This window comes from Plasmodium gaboni, chromosome 14 (genome assembly GCF_001602025.1).
Source record: "Plasmodium gaboni strain SY75 chromosome 14, whole genome shotgun sequence".
Classification (NCBI taxonomy): Eukaryota; Apicomplexa; class Aconoidasida; order Haemosporida; family Plasmodiidae; genus Plasmodium; species Plasmodium gaboni.
Genome location: NC_031494.1, coordinates 2,779,377 through 2,800,405, shown reverse-complemented (window position 1 = coordinate 2,800,405; position 21,029 = coordinate 2,779,377). Strand labels below are relative to the sequence as shown.

Here is a 21,029-nt window from a genome sequence, read left to right as displayed (position 1 = left end):
ATTTATTTATTTTATTTTTTTTTTAAATGATAATTTTGATTTTTCTCCCATGTCTCATTTCATTTTTCGCAAAGGAGAAAAAATTATTAACCTATATTATTTTTAGATACATATAAATTTGCCCTTTTAAGTAAAAATATTCATTATTATTTACACACATAATAAACATATATAATTTTCTTATACCTTATTTAGAAAAAAAGATTTTATTTTTTTGTTAATTCTTTTAAAGTTAATTCATGTAGAAAAAAATAAAATAATAATAATAAATAAAATATATAAAGAAATATACGAAAAAAAATTAAAAAAGAACACATATGAACAAAATATTAGTATAATAGACAAATGGAATATTATATAATATCATAAAAATAATAATGTAATATTTAATATATTATATAAACACATTGAATATTATATATATATATATATATATATATATATATATATTTATTTATTTATTTATTAATCTCCTTGTTCAAATGTTCGATGAATTTGCTTTTTTTATGAGGGGAAAGAAGGATGTGAGTTTTTTTTGTTTTATATTTTTCAAAACATCTTCTTTCGGAATATCTTCCTTTTCGCATACTTTTATTTTTTTTTTATCTGGAGATATCTCATTATTTTTAGAACCATATCTTTCGTCTATTTTAAAAAAGCTCAATACTTCTTTTTTTAAATTCAGAAAAGGATTAAATATATTTAAAATTGTTGTTTTTTCTTTTTCATTGTAAAACACAGTTGGTAGTATATTGCAAGGTTTGATTGATTTAACAAAATTTTTTAATTCATCCAAATTTGAGTGTTCACTATAAGGAATTAAAAATATGGAAATATTATTTCTTTCATAAAATGAAAATTTTTTTACCCATCCAGTTGGTATAATATAATAAAAAGAATCGAATTCTTTTTCTATATCTTCATCTATTAAATTAAGAAATTTCCTTCTATCAAGTTTTGGAAATATATAAGAATAATTAATATCAACAATATGAATTTGTGCTTCTAATTTATTATCTGTTATTTTATTAAGTATATGTTTGTTATGTAAAAATGATTCAATTATTTTTCTTTTCTTCTCATTCTTATAATATATTTTCATATTACAAGCATCAGATACAGATAAATATATTTTCTCTTTTCCTAAATTATATGTTCCAAAAAGAAATAATGTTTTCTTTTTTTTCTTCTCTTCTTTGTTGACTTTGCTATGATTTGTTAACAAATCTAATTTATTCACATTATCACATATATGAATATTACAATTGTTTGTATCATTATTTATAATATTTTTAATATCTAAATCATTTTGTTTAATATTGCTTGTATGATAATCATTTATAAAAATATTACCATCATCACTATTATTATTATTATTATTATTTTCCATTTTAATTTTGACTGTTTGCTTCTTTTTTATATTTCTTCCCTTCTTTTCTTGCTTTTCCTCTATACTTATCTTATTTGTTTCCAAAATATTTGATGACCTCTCTTCATCATAAAGTAATCTCTTTTTACACAAATAAATAACATAATTTATCAGATACATTTGAGGAGCAAACAAATTATTTTTTGACAAAGCATATGTTGTGTCAAGATAAATAGTTTTTATATAATTTTTATTTTCTGATATAATTTCATTTCTATTTTCATTTATTTTATGATTCGTTTGAATGTCTGCAAATTCTTTAAAATCCTCATGATTCCTTTTTTTTTTTTTTTTCTTATTCTTCTTTTGAATATTGTTTTGAGATTCATCTAATACACAATTCGAATCAGGCATCATTTTCTTCTCTTCTTTTATTTTACTATGTAATAAATTTTTTTCCAAATTATTATATTTATCATATATTATTTGATCTATTGAATTAATTTGCTTTTCTTCCGTTTTTACATTCTCCCTATCATTTACAGTTGTGTCACATTTAAAGGCTTCATTTTTCTTAACATGTATCTTGTGTATATTCTCATTGTTCAATATTATACCTGTTTCATTCAAATTTTTGTAATCAAAAAAAAATGATATATCCTCTTCATTTTGATTAAAATATAAACATAAATCAATAAAAAGGAAATGATTAAAATAATTATCTTCTTTTATAGTATCATACATATAAAATTGTTTCTTTTCTATCTTATGAATATTTAATAATAACTCTTCTACTATTTTTAAATATATATTTATAATTTCTTCTAAATTTACAAAATAGTTATCACTTTCATAAATAGGAATATTTTCATTCATATAAAAAATATTATCCTTTTCATTTGTTCTCAAAAAAGGAATATAACTATTTTCTTTTTTTTGTATTATTTCAATTGGATTATTATCATATTCTTTAACTTCATTGTTATTTATACTTTCACTTTGACTTTCTTCTTTTTCTTTTTTTATTATATCCCAATTTAAATTCAACTTCGAATCAATAATATTCCTTCCATTTATATCAATTTTCTTTTCTTCTTTATATATATTATCATTTAATGATTCTCTATCTATATCCTGTTGCTCACATTTTATATTCATTTCATTTTTTTTATAGGTACATATTGATATATCTTCACTATAAGATAACAATTTTTTTATCAAAAAACTATGAACATTTGAATACCTAAAATCACCTGTGTGTATAATTTTTGTTCCATTTTTAAATTCAAAATAAATTATAACTGATCCAGGACAATGATTAGCATCAATAAAAGCAACTTTAAAATTAAAAAGATAATATATCTTATTTATTTTTAAATTATGTACATATTTATCATTTACCTCAATTATATTCACTAATAATTTTTTAGTAATTTGCGAACAAAATACATTCTCATTAAAATATTTGTTTATATTTGTATAATGGTCAGCATGAAAATGGGTTAAAAAGAAAATACGGCATATCTTCCTCTTTTCTTGATCTTCTAAAAAAAAAAAAAATAAATAAACAAATAAACAAATAAACAAATAAACAAATAAACAAATAAACAAATAAACAAATAAACAAACAAAAGGAAGCTTAAACATATACAAATGTATACAAATATATATATATATATATATATATATGTGAGAATAAAAATATGAGTACATTCATATAAATGTATTCATAAATAAGAAAAAATCACCACATACAACATCAGATACACACAAAAGGTACAAATAAAATATAAAATATATATATATATATATATATATATTTTATAATTGATCATACCGCTAATGCGAAGAGCTTCTCTTTTTTTCGTATATGGAAACTTATCTATTATAATCAGAGGGTCATTTTTAATTTCATGTATGTTATCCTCAATCATTTACAACATATATACTTTTTATCATAATATATAATCCTTTTTTTTTTTTTTTTTGTTTTTCTACGTATTTTTTTTTAAAATCAACAAAAGCTAAAAAAGAAAGGGTGAAGCAACAATAAGAAGGAACAACATAAAAGAACAAAAAAAAAAAAAAAAAAAAAAAAAAAAAAAAAAAAAAAAAAAAAAAAAAAAAAAAAAAAAAAAAATAAGGTATAAAAGAAAGAAAAAAAAAAAAAAAAAAGTAAAGAATGGGATAAAAATGGTAAAAAAAAAAAAAAATACCTCCTTTTAACTTTATTTCATAATAGCCAACATTATTGTTACATATTTTGAAAGATTTATTTTTATTAGGAAAGAAAATAAAATTAAATAAAAAGATTTTTAATCAATATATCATTGATTTTATAAAAATTAAAAAAAACTTAACTTTATACTAATAATGCTTTATATATAAAACCAAAATTTTTTTTTATATTTGATACCATGATTAATAACATAATAATATATATATATATATATATATATAATTACACCTTATAATTTTACACTTACACATATATATATTATATTTATGTCATATATATATTTCCTCACTTTATAAAATGATAACGTGAAATATAATATAAATAATATTGCACTGTATTATTAATTCCTGCATATATATATTATATATATATTATAACATTCTTTTATTATGTATCATAATAAATAGAAGTAAAAACCTCAATAAGCTTATTAAAATATATCTATTATATTACCCTAAAATCATATTTATATATATATATTAACATAAGACCATATTTTATTACATAACTATCATTTTTAAAACATATATAAATGAACATCAATGTATATTTACTTACACATATATTTTTCTTTCAATTCTTATTTGTAAATTTAAATATACACAGGATGTTTATTTTATTGGATTTCTTTGAATGTATTTTTATACTTATTTTATGATTTCTATGCTAAACATATTATTATATAATAATTATATATCGAAAAAAAATAATTTGAAATATATTTTATACATTCTATAAAATATTATATATATAATAAATGTGTATAATAATATGTTTAGCATAGAAATCATAAAATAAGTATAAAAATACATTCAAAGAAATCCAATAAAATAAACATCCTTTTAAAATATATATAAAATAAATAAATATATATATATATATATATATATATATATTCCCATTATAGGTTTTATTTTGATTTGATTTTATTTTTTTAGGCTATTAATAATTTCTTATTTTTATATTTAGATATGTTTTATATTTCACTTTCTTTCAATTTCAATCCTGTAAATAGAAATATTATCGTTTAAGAATTATATAAAAATTAAAAGTATTATAATATAATTAATAACACCTATAATATTATAAAAATATTTTTTATATTTTTAATATATTTATTTTTTCCTTATTATTTTGTTGTCTTTGATTCTTTCCTTTTTCTATGCATCAAAAAAAATAATAAATTCATTTCTGATTCTATACTAATAAAATCTCTTATAAAATTATTTAAAAAAAAGGAGTAAAAAAGAAAACAATCTTAATTAAATATATTTTTTTTTAAGACAGGAATATTATTTATAAACATTGTAAAATATGGAACATTAGGTCAAATAAATAAATTTATACAAAAAAAAAAAAATATATATATATATATATATATATATATTTTTCTCTCTTTTTTTTTTCTTTTTTAAAACTTTTCTATAATTTTTTAAATATTTCAATTCATTTTAAATATATAACACAATAATATATACTATGTAGTTATATTAAAAATATTATTTAAACATATATTTTTTTCAAGTGAATTTCCTTTTTTCATATCACATCTATGAAGGATTCTTTTTTCTTTTAATTGTATAATACAACCAGTATGATAAAAAAATGAATGATGAAAACATAAATAACTTAATACAAAAAATTGGTAAAAAGAGAAAAAAAAAAAAAAAATATCAAACATTTTAAAATAGATAATGTATTATATAATTTTTGTCCTATATATATTTTCTTCATAATCTTCATTTTCTTTTATTTCTTTTTTCATAAACAAATATATATAGGTCATAACATAAATGATATTAGAGATAGGTCCATGATAATGCTCATACAAAAATATGAAAAGAATATAATCAAAGATATAGATTTAAAAAAAAGAAATTATTTTTTTTATATGATTCTTCATTATATCAATGACAGAAACGCATTTATATCTTTAAAAAATTTGGCAGATATTCTGTTATTTTTAAGATGTATTATAAAGGTATATACAAAAATAAAAATAAAATAATATACATATTGGAATTATTTAATTATTCTACTTTATAATATAATTATTTTAATAGTGTATATTATATTCTTCCCTTAATTATTTTATTCTATATTATTTTTTTTTTGTTGTATTGTATATATGTGATTAAAAAAATATTTATATTTATATCAATCCATATTGTATATAGAATTAATATTATTTATGCAAAACATACACACATATATATATATATATATATATATATATATATAGCTAATGCATATGTATATAGAAATATGTATAATACACCTTAAATATTTTTATTAAAATATATTTATATGAATAAATATAAAAAAATTTTTTTTTTTTTTTTTTTTTAAACCTTCAATTATATACAATTAAATATATATACATATAAATAAATATATAAAATATATATATTTATACATATTTACATTTACATTTACATTTCATTTTATCCCCTTTTGCCCTTCTCCTTTCACTTTTTTTTCATTTTTTTTTTTTTTTTTTTTTTTTTTTTTACTTTTTTATTTTGTAGGATGAAGATATTAAAAAAAAATTCGAAAATTTGGATATAAACAAATTCATTAATGAATTTTTAATTCACTTTAAAAACAATGAAGAAAAATACAAGTCAAATAATTCTATTAACTGTCGAAAAAATATACCAAATGATAATATAGTATCAACAAAAGATGATGAGAATACTAAAAAAAGTAATCATCAATCTGCTATTGCAGATAGTCATAAGGAATATATTCAAGTTGTTCATATTTTGAATGAACTCAATAATATATATAATAATACAGATAACATAATTGATGATGATAATCAAAAAAAAATGAATAATGATAAGAATATTAGTATACATGTAGCTAATAATATTCCTAATAATATTCCTTTAGAATATGATACACATGATGTAATCCAAAAAAAATATGTAACTAATAATATAATAATTTGTGATAACAAAAAAGAAATGGAAGAACACAAATCACAAGATAAGGTGTCAAAAAATAGTACAATAAATATCGATAGTTATGATACAACCCACAAGAAAAATGATCAAAATTATAATAATATAGAGAAAAAAATGAATAATATATACAATCAAAGTGATCATACAAATTCATCTAGAACTTTTAATATAAATCCATTGGATGAAAAAGATATAGAAAATATTAATCAAATAATGAAAAAAAATAATTATATTAATATATTTACAAAAAATAATTATTTATGTACTGATGATTTTGAATATTATAATAATTTATATATTCTTAAAAATCAAATATATCAATATAGTATTCATTTATTATTCAATTATAAAAAATATAAAGCAAATAAAATAAAAGCAGATAACCATTTCTTATATACCATAAAACAAGAGACAGAACAAAATATGTATGACGATATGGAACCTATATATAATACATATATTTTTTCTTACTTATATAATTTTTTTGACACCTTTGAAATGTTTAAAAAAAATTTCTTAGACATAAATAATATAATGTGTAATAATAAAAATATTCTTCTAAATAATAACACTACAGATAAAGATGAAAGAAATAATAAATTAATAAACAATAATACAATAAAAAAAAAGACAAGTAATAATTCTATAGATGTATCACCCACAGGTATAAAAAAAAAAAATAATAATAATAATAATAATAATCATATTGATTCTAAAAATATATACAGGTATCCAACACAAGAGGAGCAATATAAAAATATACATATATATTTATATAATAAAAATATATATTATAAAATTAACAATTTTGTGAATAAGATAAATATTCTTTGTTATCACACACAGATGAAATATAATTATATGGAATTACTAGGTATGAATATAATAAAAAAAAAAATTAGTGTTGATGATTTTATATATATGCATAAAGAGATACATAAAATATTAAATGAATACATATATATATTTAATAAAGATTTATTTTTATTTAATTATAAATTTTTATATACACTTTCATATAATATACATTATATATATAAAAATTATATACAAAATAAAAATAATATAACTAATGATTTTTATCATATTCATAATATTTTAAACAACATATCATATATAATATATATTATAGTATATAGTTTATATAATAATATAAATAAAGGATGTCTTTGTAATAGTATATGTAATATATATTTAAATAATTTTTTTTTTCTACTTATACAAAATTTATTTTATCTGTTATTACTTTTTAATAATTATCATAATAATAATGACAATATTGTAAAAAATGATGAAAATAATTTCTCAAATTTTATAATATCATCCAAACAAGATGACAACCAAAATGATATATCTAAATTTTTCAAAGCAAAAGAAAAACAAAATATCATTTTATTAAATAATATTAACAATTTTTATTTTAATAAATTGAAAAAAAAAATTCAAGGTAAAGATTATCATGATTCAAATATGATAATTTATCAAAATGATATATATCAATATTTATTTGTAACAAAAAATAGTTGCATATATTTTTTTAAGTTTATCATTTTTTATATATTAGAAATATTAAAAAATAGTTATTTCAAAATATATCTTGTACGTAAAAATTGTTCTACATTAAATTTCCCTCTAGACAATTTTATAATTATATATGACTTCTTATATAATATATTAATTCATTATTTCAATGATAAGAAAAAAATAATTGATGAGCATTTTCAAGTCTTTTTAAATTATATCAAAGAAATTCATATGTATGACAAAATAAACAATCAAAATGTTCAAAATGAAAAAAATGATAACAATCATAACCATAACAATCATAACAATTATATTGATTATAATAATAATGTGATAAATAAAAAAGAAAACAATTTAAAAGATATTTTAAAAAAAAATTATCATATCAAAAATTATACATCTGATGAATATTATTCAAATATACATAAATCATCATTACATATTCACAATTCATCATATCTTTCAGATGTATCAAACCATAGCTCATCATCAAATGATTCTTATTCATATACAAATTCAAGAAAAGAAATGAATAGATTTTCTACTATTGATTTTCTTTCTGATAAGTCTAATATCTACCAATATACATATAAATATACTAAGAAACAAATAGAAATATTAAAAATATTATGTATATTTATTAATTATACTCCTGTATCTTTTATATTAATGAAAAAAATAAAACTAAAATTTGTACATGTTCTTAAATCATTCTTATTTGATATTAATTTGAATATATATAATAATGAGCTCTTGTACTTTTTGAAAATTTTTTTTTTTTTCTATGATAAGGAAGTATATAATCAGTATAATGATTTTCTCTCATATTATTATGTATTAGTAAATATGTTTTTTATAGATATGGGCGATGATCCTATGGACCATGATAAAAAATATGAAACAACAAATTATCATAATAATAATAATTATTATCATTTTAATATTGATGAGGGGGATCAAATAAATTATCACATAAAAAATAACAACATGGACACCTTAAATGAATATAATAGCTCAAATAATAACAACGAATCAGATATATTCACTTTTCTCAATATTTATCATAATATATTTCATTTCTTTTTCTTTTTACCTACCAACTATTTTACCTTGAATAATTTTGTTGATAAATATTTCAGTACGTTTGATGGATGTCAAAATATGGATCAAATGAGAAACACACCTATATTAACAAACCACAACGAAAAATATGCTATAAATGAAATAAATAAAATAGATGAAATAAATGAAATAAATAAAATAGATGAAATAAATAAAATAGATAATATATATCATACAAATAATACAAGTGTATCACATACCATAAACAAATCCAATAGCATATACAATTTTAATAGTTCCTTATATCCATTTTATAAATTTAATATGCATAATAATAAAAATACTGAAGAAATGTATTCCCAACCCTTTCAAGTTATATTATATAAAAAATTAAGACAAAATGTAAAATGTACTGATAAGAATAATGATATTAATAGTGATGATCTAAAAAATGATGTTCCTTCAATAAAAAACTTTGCTATATTTTCCTCAAAATTTATTCAAAATATTATTAATGTATTAATAGATAATAAATTAAAAGTTTTATTTAATAGTTTCCTTTTATTATCATCAGAATATAATTCTTTTTCAAATTATATCAGCATAGATAATAAAATAACTAATAATTATCAATATATAGTTTATACTTTAAAGGATATTAATAAAATGAATATATTAAGATTAAATAATAATTTTCAATATATCAATTATAATAATATAACAGATACAAAATATATCAAATTGTTTAAGAATTTTATTTTACTTTTACATAATATTATTTCAATAATTTATAGTTACAATAATGAACTGATTTATTTCTTTTTTAATTTTGTTTTCAATATTAATGACGAGCAAACGAAGCTTTTATCGAATGGTTGCAATAAGAATAATAAAGAGCAACCTTTAAATTATATAGAGAATCATGACATTTTTTATGACGAAAAAAAGGATGCATGTGACAAAAATGTATATCCCTTCAATTACAATAAAAATATAAATATAAAAATAAAAAATAATCACCCTAATGACAATAATGACAATAATGATTATAATGACAATAATGACAATAATGATTATAATGACAATAATGACAATAATTACAATAATGATTATAATGATGATAATAATGATACCTCTTATTATACCAGTTGGAATAAATACCATAAACAAGATGATAAAAAAAAAAAAGAAAATGTTGACATAATAAAAGATGTGAGGCATAATTGTTTTAATACAAATAAACATAATGATATAAATGACGAAATAAAAGAAATACATCTATTTAATAAAAATGCAAACAATTATATAAATATTTATGAAAAAAATGATATAGTTGAAAATACAACAAATAATTTATACGATATAGAAAATAAATTATCATACAATATGCAAGAATCTTCATGTTCTAATATATTTTTAACGTCTTATCAAATAAACGAATTTATTGATATTATTTATGAAATATGCATATATAGTAAAAAAATAGATATAAGAGATTATTACATTGGTTATATAATCGAAAATATTAAAAACAAATTAACTGATCTATTGAATAAGATTAAAACTATTCATATAATTAATGAAAAAAGAAATATTCTATCTCATATTAAAATGTTTTCTAGAGTTATGTTGTTTTTATTTTTTGTTAAAAAAAAATATATCATATTATATGAACAGTGTGTATACAATAATTTTCACTTTTTATATGAACATTATTTTTATCCGTCAATTTTTAATCAAGAAAAACGAGAGCATATTTCTATAAATGACGATACTATTAAACATAAGATATTCTTTTATGAGCACATTTTTTTAAATATACATAATGTATATTTCTATTTGTTTCAAAAAAAAAAGAAAAAAAGAACATTCTCTCTAAAAATTTTTTGGAGAGCATATCATAATTTTCAGATGCAATTTAAAAAAGAGCAATTCATAAATGAAGAAGATAATATCCAAAAAGGGATAGAAGAAAGAAATATATATGACCTTAATGACATATCACAGGACAGAACAAATACATTCCACAATAATAATAATAATAATAATAGTAATAATTTTAATGTAAGTAAGGAAAAAGATGTAGGTGCTAGCAAAAAAAAAGGTAAAGACCAAAATTATAGTAATATATTTAAATATTCGAGTGACTGGAATTATAAAACAAATGTATTAAATATTTATATAACAGATTTTTTAAATAAAGAATGTATATATGATGAAAAAATACTTATAGATATGTTATCAAATGTATGTATTCATAGTAAAAATGAAGATGGCTCATTAGAACTATTTAATTATATTATATTATATATACTAAGAAATTGTACTACTTCTAATATATACCATGATGAAGAAAAAAGAAAAAATTACGAAAGTTTCCTTCTTCTTATTTATAATAAAATATTATATTTGTATTTTAAATTATTAAAAGAAATTCTACTTAAAGAACAGACTTATATATATAATATTGAAATATTTATATATCTCTTAAAAATTATAATACTCCTACTTATAACAAATAATAGAAGTAGCAATATATGTAAAAAAATATATCATAACAAATACTTTTTTTTATCACACATATATTGTTTCTTTTTTTATGATAATGAAATTATTAGAATATTATCTTTTAGTTTAACTTTTTATTTAATATTTGATGAAAAAATATTACTTTTATATAAGTATCGACTTTTTCTAGAGCCCTATTATTTATTCCTATCTGATAAAGATAATTCGAATGTATATAAACATAGAAATAAGGATCAAGACACAAAGGGGTATATGAATAAACCAACAGATTCACCTATGCTTAATATAGACAAGGTCTCTGTTGTAAGAAAAAACTCACAACATTATAAAAATTCTATAATTGAAGAAATAAATGTTAATGATTTATTTGTATATATGCCGTATGGTGATCACAAAGATGAAGAATGTAATATTTATAGTGACAATAAATATAATGATGATATTCATAATTTTAAGAATGTCAATCGCAACATAAATATTATGAATAACCTATATAATATGCCATATGTCAAAAAACATAATGTAACATTCTTTAACTTAAATATTTATGGAACATATAAAAAAAAAAAAAAAAAAAAAAAAGATTCTACGTTCGCTCTAAATAAAGATATTAACATTAATTTGAATAATTCTCTAGAGACATCATTTTATAATATTGAAAACAAAATTGTATTTTTTATTCCTTTATGGTTATATAAAAAATTACAAGGAAATAATTTTTTATTCATAATAAAAAAATTAAAGTCTTTTTTTTTCTTTACTACAAAGTTTAGTTATTTACATATGTTTCATGATTCAACAAGAAATAAAAAAGAAAAGGAATTATCATTTTTTAATGGAATATATAATAACGATAATTTATTTATGTCATTTTATTTATTTATAAATAAATATTTCTATTTATTATTACAAAATATTAATAATGATTCGAAAGAAAAATCAGATCATATTTTATATAATAGTATATATGAACCATTCCAAAGTGCTAATTACAATATATACAAATCAACTTATCTTAATATAAATAATGAACAAAAAATATATACTAATAAACATTCTTATTTTTTTATAAATATAAAATGTTATTCTAATATAAAAGAAAAAAAACAAACAGATAAAAAATTACATAATATATGTAACACATTAATACAAATAAAAGAATTCCCTCCTATAAACGATTCAATATATGATAATATAAATTTTGTATATATATATAATTTAAAGCGTCTTTTTGATTTTTTAAATATATCCTATATACAATTATTATGTGTTAATAAAAATAAAATGCAGGAGGAATATGAAAATGAAAATTATTATTCCGAGTTGAGAAAAGACAATAATAATTATAAAAATGAATATAATATAAAAAATGTATTCTTAAATGATTACAAATATGAAGGAGAGAAGAAGCAAAAAAAATATATATATGAATTATTCGACCAAGATTATACTCCTATATTAGAAGTAATAAATTTTGTATACACAGAAATGTTTCCTTATATGAATAAGTTAACCTTTTTCATATATAATAAAATAATAGAGACTTATAAAAATCAAGATCACCATCAAAATGATAATAATAATAATAATAATAATAATAATAATAATCAATATGGTAGTCAAAATGATATCCAATATAATAACAATTTTGTATATAATGAAAACATAAGTATACACAAATATATGATATTACTAGAATATTTTATCTGTATATTAGATATGTGTCTATATATACATTTATTATTAAAACATCAAGAAAATAAAATCCATATATATAATAATATAACCAAATTTAATATCCAAAATATAGATTTATGTCTTTTTATTTATAAATTATTATATATATCTATTAATACTAATCTTTTAAAAAATATCATTTCTAACTTTTCATTAAATATTATATATAATTTTTTACAAATTAATAAAAATTATTATATCCAAATGAAAAATAATTTTTATAAGAATTATGATCATTTTATAAACATTGATTCAACTCAAGAAAATGACGAAGAAAATAAAAATTATGAAAATGAATTATTAATAAAACATGAAATATATAATAAAAAAAAAAATGAAGAATCAGAAATGAATATATCCATATTGTTTAATTTTTTGTTTTTTCTACTTTCAAAATATAGTAAAAATAATATTAAGAAAAAAAAAAAATATTTACATATAGAATCAAATAATTTAGGACAACAACAACATAATAATATTTACTCAAATATAATTAATCTGTATGAACTTGAAAAAAGTATAGATGTAGAAAATGTTACATTTCAAAGTCATGAAAAAGAATATCTTAAAATAGATATATTCTTCTTAAAAAATATTTTATGTATGTTACATGTATTTTTTACAAGAGGTATTTATTTAGATATCCATATTATAAATAATGATATCTCTTATATGAACATAAATATTCTTATTCAACATCAATATAAATTATTTATGAACAAAAATAATATTAATCTTTTAAAAGAAAAAATAAAAAAGCAAAAAAAAGAAAATATAAACAATAATAATAAAAACAACACATTTAGTTGTAATGTCACATCGTCACATCAAAATTTTTATAGTGATACCTCTATTAATAATTTAGTAACAAACGATACACAAAATATAAATGATATGAAAGAAATAAATGATATGAAAGAAATAAATGATATGAAAGATATGAATGATATAAATGATATGAAAGATATGAAAGATATAAATGATATGAAAGATATGAATGATATTAATAATATTACAAATAATTATATTAAATATTTAGACATATTCAAAAAACATTTTTTAAATAATAATTATATGAAAATATTTATCAACTTTAGTAATATCTATAATGATATAATTATTGAATCTTTATATATACAATTATTACTTTTTTTTTTTAAATATATGATCCAAAGTTTATCATATGAACTATCAAAAGAATATACTAAAAACTTTTTTTGTCCTACCACTAGACACATATTGGTTTATTTCTTAAAATATTATATGATAGACAAACAGGTTTGTAAATTTTTAAAAAAATTTTATTTCATAATTTTAAAATACGTCATCTATATACAGAATATAAACATGGAACACGAAAAAGTAGATGAGCCATATGTAAATAAAGAGGAAAAAAGTGATGAACAAAATGTAAATAATAATAATAATAATAATAATAATAGTAATAATAGTAATAGTCATAGTAATAGTAATAGTTGTAGTTATGATATAAACAAGTATAATTATATATTAAAAGATGAAGATGTATACAAAAATTATTGTAAATTATTTTATGAATATACTATAAATAAATATAGAAACATACAACATTCATTAACAAAAAACGTTAGTATAAACAAGATAGAACAAAATGATTATCAAAATTTAGATACACAAAATAATATATATATAAATAATAATATATCTTCTGAAACATTATATAAAAATATTTTTAATGATCAAAATGGTTTAAAAAGAAATTCAAGTATCAATAAAAACAATATTTGTATGATTCATCTATATTGTACTAATTGTAAAGAAATCAAAATTTTATATTTATCTATTATTAAACTTTTAAGTTTTTCATTAGATCATTTCCCTTTTTTTTTTTTTATCTCGAATAATCATAAAGAAGAAAAAATTAATAAAGAAATACTAAAAACAAAAAAAGAAAAATGTAATGATAATATTGTCTTTTTGTGTGAACAGATATTTTATTTTTTAAATAAAAAAAATATTTATAAAAATTATTCAAAAATGTATATTTCATCATGTTATCAGAAATATTTTATTAAAATTTTTATCAAGTTGTTATATTGGGATGAACAACAAACAATGAATAATTTACATAAATATGAAATATATATTTTAAAAAATAATCACCACAAAAATATATATGACCATCATAATAATAATATTGATAGGCACTCTAAAGAATTCAACAAATGTATAAATGTATCTGAACAAAAAGATAATCATAAAAAGAACACAGTGGAAAATAATAATATTAATCATAATAATAATAATAATCATAATAATCATAATAATCATAATAATCATAATAATTATAATAAATCTTTTAACTATCATCATATCAATAATTATAATATTATGAACAACATTAAATACAATATTAGAAATCCTAATCATATTTATTCTAAAAATCTTACACAAGATAATATATTTTATATAGATAACTTCCTTAATTTAATATTAATAAATAAATACAAAAACGAATATAATATTTTTAATAGAATTAATGATAAAATTTATTATTATATATTAATTGTATGTATATGCTATAAGGATAAAAATTTTTTATCTCTTCTACTTTCTAAATATGAATTATTTTATGAAGAGTATAATGATCTTCTACAAAAATATTTAAAATATGTTATAAATAATAAAAGCTTTATGAATATCAAAAAAATAAAAAATGAAAAAATGATACATAAATTATTATATATTTTTCTATCTTATATATATATTTATTTAAATGATTTATATAATATTTTTTTTACACAAATAAAAAATTCATTAACATTACCCTCTTTCTTTAATAATATTATTTATATAAACTCTGAAAAAAATAAAAAACAAACACATTCTTCCTATAATATAACAAATGAAGAGATCAAAAATATTAGAAATCATGACACGGTCATAAATAATCATAATACTTATACAATATATACATTTTATCAAAATCTCATAAAAAAAAACAAAAACTGGAATCAATTCTTAGATAACTATAATGATGATAAAATAAAAAATGTTGTCATTAATAATATTTTTCATAATAATATTATATATTTATTTATACTTTATATTATAAATGATAATAAATATGTTATAAAAGAAAATAGAACAAGTCATGAACAGGAACAGGGTCATTATAATTCCTGTAACACAATAAAAAAAATAAATTTTGAAAAATTATATAAAAAGGAAGATACAAATATTCAAAACAATTCCTCAAGTGAGCAAAATAAAAATAAACAAGATAAACATAATATATATAATAATATACATAATATAGACAACTCATATTCTATGTGCAATACAAATAATATACATATAATATGTAATACAAAATATAATAATAACCTATGTCAACATATTAATCATTCTACTTATAATATTTATATACACGGTGTAATGTATTCTACTTCCCATATTGAAGAAAGTAATAAAACATTTGTAAATAAAATCACAATAAATATTATATTATTTTTTCTTTTATTCTTTTATGATTATTATTCAAATAATTATAAAATCAAAGAAAATATATTAATACAAATATGTAGACACATCGTAGAGCATTTTTCAACCTTGTTTAATCATGATTTTGTCCTTATACATGAAATATATAAAGAACTGATGAATTTAAAAAGAGAAATAAACAAAAAAAAAACAAATATTGTTGATAAAAATAACCCCATAAAAAATTATATCACAAATCTTAAAAGTAATAATGATAGCAATTTGGTCATTCCAAAAAAAAAAAACGAATTACAAGTTGAAGCAAATATTTGTACACCTAAAAAATTTAGCAATTATTTAAAAAGGAAGGATAAAAAAATTGTAAGTTCTATTTCACTGGATAAGAATAAAAAAAAAAAAATGGTTCCCTTAAAAAATAAAGACCAACATGAACAAAATGATATAAATGATATAAGTGATATAAATAAAAATAATAATAATAATATTAATAATGATGATAAAGAGAAGGAAAATATTAATAATCTTATAAATAGACACATATATATACTATTCAACATAAAGGAAAGATTTAAGAGAGATAAAAAACTTTTATTTTTATATACAATAAATTCCTTTAGAGTAATACAAATATATAACAGTATTTCAAATATTATATTTAAATATAAATATATTTCTATATTGTTAAGAAAATTATGTTATTTTACAAATAAAGATATATTAAAATATATTTGTAGTTGTATACAATTTTATTTGAGTGATAAGATAAAAGAAGAATATTGTCATTCCTCTTTATTTTTTTATAAAAATAATATTAATAATTTCGATATAGAAATAGGATATTTTTCATATATATATATACATAATTTTTTTCATTTTTTATCTTGTTATCTATTATATGATATAAATACATTATATAAATTTTGTTCTAATGAATTTAAATGTATAGATATTCTTAATAATTATGTAAAGGATTTATTACAACTACAAAATGAACATGGTATATATATATGTATGGTCATATTAAACTTTTATTTAATTCTTATGAATACTTACTTTTTTGACTTTTCATTTTATGAAAAACATTTACATTTTATAAATCAAGAAATAGACATTGACGATCCATCAAAAAGAGAAGATATAAAACTAAAAAATTATATAATAAATAATTTCAAAAATGATAAAAGAAGAAAAGATATAGGAACAAATAATTTACAAAGGTCAAATGAGCATATCACATATTACTCATGTATTAAAAAATTATACAGCCAATTTAATAAATCAAAATTTTTACATTTTTTAGTTAACTATATTATAAATAATATTACCAATATAAATAATATCAATATAAATACAAATATAAGTACAAATATAAGTACAAATATTAATACAAATATTAATACAAATTTATGTCCATATACCAATATAAATGTTCATAATAATAATAATCGTTGTAATAATCGTAAGAGTAATTATGTTCATGTGAATAAAAGCAGAACAGATAAAGAAAGAGACAAAAACATTTTGTTTATTTTATTACAATTTATTAGTTACAATATGATTTTTATAGATAACAAAAATGATATATATAAATTATCCAATGTATTAATAAAATTTTTAAAAGAAAAAAAAAAAAAAGAAGAAGAAGATGATATATCAATATTAATTTGTTATTATTATATTATTCTTTTCTTCAATTCATGTTTTTTAAATTGCACATCTATAGACGAACGTTTAATAAATCTATTACTTAATGTTGATAAGAATGATAATCTGTGGTTTAATTTTATTTTCATGTCACCAAAACAAATGAAAAGAATCCATAATCAAAATAAGAAACAAATATTAATATTAATAAAATTTTCTATTTTACATATGTATTTATTATTGTTAAAAAATAAAACCATTTTTAAAAAATCTATATTATATATATCAAGTGATATCAACATTTATTTTGTCTTTATATATATACTTAATGAAATATATGAATACTTTAAAAATATAAATATAATACAAAATATCAAAAAGATTGAACAAATAGATAATAATAATAATAATAATAAAAACAAAACGAAAAATATTAATCTATCATCTATATATAAAACTTCTAATATGAATAATAATGAAATGATAAATGAACAAAATGTTATATATAATTATAATGAAAAAATAATACAAAATGATTATTTAATTAATACATATAATTTAAATCATACTACATATACAGAACAATTGAATGAAAAAGAAAATAAAAATATGAAATATTTTTATTTATATTGTGAACTCTTAGTTATATTAACTGATATTATAAAAATATTAAATAATAATGATTTTAATAAATATATAACAATTCAACATAATAAAGATAAAGAATCTTTAATTACACAATTTATAAACTTATATTCAAAAATTAAAAAAGAACTCATATATATAAACCAATTAATTAAATTAATAAAATATACTATACTTATACACCCATTAATGATTCATATACATATATTACATCAATTTTATTTATCAATATATATAAAAGAATATTATTATTTCCATAAATCATTTTTTAAATATGATATTTTTATGACAAATTATATACACATCATTAAAAATAAAAGAAAGGCATTCATTAATAAGGAGAATAATATAAATAAGGAGAATAATATAAATAAGGAGAATAATATAAATAAGGAGAATAATTATAATAAAGACAATAATTATAATAAAGACAATGAAGGCAATAATGTTCACAATATAGATAATGACCAAATTGTATGCAACGAAACGCAATACAAATATAATAATAAATTAATTACAAATAAAAATGTATCAATTGCAAATATTCATTCTTCCAATAAGTCAGATACTTTTTGTGAACAACAAAATAATGATAATAAAAATAGGAACAATTCTAATATAACTCGATGGAAGAATGATTTGAATAAAGAAAAAATTAATTTTTATTTATTTTTTAATTCTCCTAAAAATTATAATCTCCAAATAAATAATTTATGTTCGTCCATGATACAAAATGAATATCATGATTCTCTTAATAAATATTTCTCGACCATTTTTCAACCAACAAATGGTGACCCTTCAAATTGTTTAAAATATGATAATGAGCAAATAAAGATATATGTTGACTATATATATGATAGTGTTAATTATGCTTTAAAGTTTTTCAACACAATATAAAAATGAAATAATATAAATAAATATAAATAAATAAATAAATATATATATATATATATATATATATATATATATATATGTTTGTGTGTATGTATTTATTTATTTAATTTCATATATTTTCATCAGATCATAACTGTGATATGTCACGAAACTTTAATCTTCTCTGAAAATAAAGATATTTTGATTCATCAATTAAACACTTAAAACTAATGGGTTCTGTATAACATAAATTATACAAACTTTTTCTACTTAATAAAATATTGTTGTTAAGTAAACTATTCATAAAATGAGCATATGTGAATTTCCATTCTCTACATGCCCTGTTAATACTAGCAATCCAATGAACCTTTCAAAAAAAAAAAAATAAATAAATATATAAATATATATATATATATATATAGATATATATATAAAGTAATATCTTACACATATAAAACAAACACATACACACATATATTTATATATATATATATTAAAGATGTATGTATGATTTACTCTTAATCTCCTATATTTTTGACGCCTCATTATATAAGAATATAACAAAGCTTTCATTGCCCTGCTCCTTGCTATTTTAAAGCATCCTTTACTTCTTCCTCTAAATCCTTTGGCAACTTGAAAAACAACTTCTCTTGGTAATTTCATTATTTCATTTATTTTTAAATGATACTAATTATAACAGTATTACACATTTCTAATGTAATAATGTTTTCCTTTTTTTTTTTACATATTTCCAAAATTATCTTTTTTCCCCCCTTTTTATACAGGCATTACATTATTAAATATATAAATAAAAATATATTAATATATATATATATATATATATATATATATATATATATATATATATATATATTAATATATATTATGTTTTATAAACTGTTTTTTTTTTTTTTTTTCTTTCTTTATTTATATTTATTCATATTTATTTAATTTC

At 17.3% G+C, this 21,029-nt stretch overlaps 3 protein-coding genes across 3 annotated transcripts; 1 reads left to right on the top strand and 2 right to left on the bottom strand.

Annotated features, from left to right (window-relative positions):
* Positions 1-478: 478 nt before the first annotated feature.
* PGSY75_1474300 (putative DNA repair metallo-beta-lactamase protein) lies at positions 479-3,303 on the bottom strand (the record flags this gene model as incomplete). The annotated part of the gene is made up of 2 exons (XM_018788419.1): positions 479-2,913; positions 3,207-3,303. The coding sequence occupies 2 exons, from the start codon at positions 3,301-3,303 to the stop codon at positions 479-481; spliced, it is 2,532 nt and encodes an 843-aa protein (XP_018639791.1).
* Positions 3,304-5,213: 1,910 nt separating this feature from the next.
* PGSY75_1474200 (putative membrane protein) lies at positions 5,214-20,098 on the top strand (the record flags this gene model as incomplete). The annotated part of the gene is made up of 3 exons (XM_018788418.1): positions 5,214-5,253; positions 5,390-5,589; positions 6,137-20,098. The coding sequence occupies 3 exons, from the start codon at positions 5,214-5,216 to the stop codon at positions 20,096-20,098; spliced, it is 14,202 nt and encodes a 4,733-aa protein (XP_018639790.1).
* Positions 20,099-20,222: 124 nt separating this feature from the next.
* Positions 20,223-20,737, bottom strand: PGSY75_1474100 (putative mitochondrial ribosomal protein L20 precursor; the record flags this gene model as incomplete). Its single annotated transcript, XM_018788417.1, has 2 exons — positions 20,223-20,441; positions 20,591-20,737. 2 exons carry the CDS (start codon positions 20,735-20,737, stop codon positions 20,223-20,225), a joined length of 366 nt encoding a protein of 121 aa, XP_018639789.1.
* Positions 20,738-21,029: the final 292 nt, after the last annotated feature.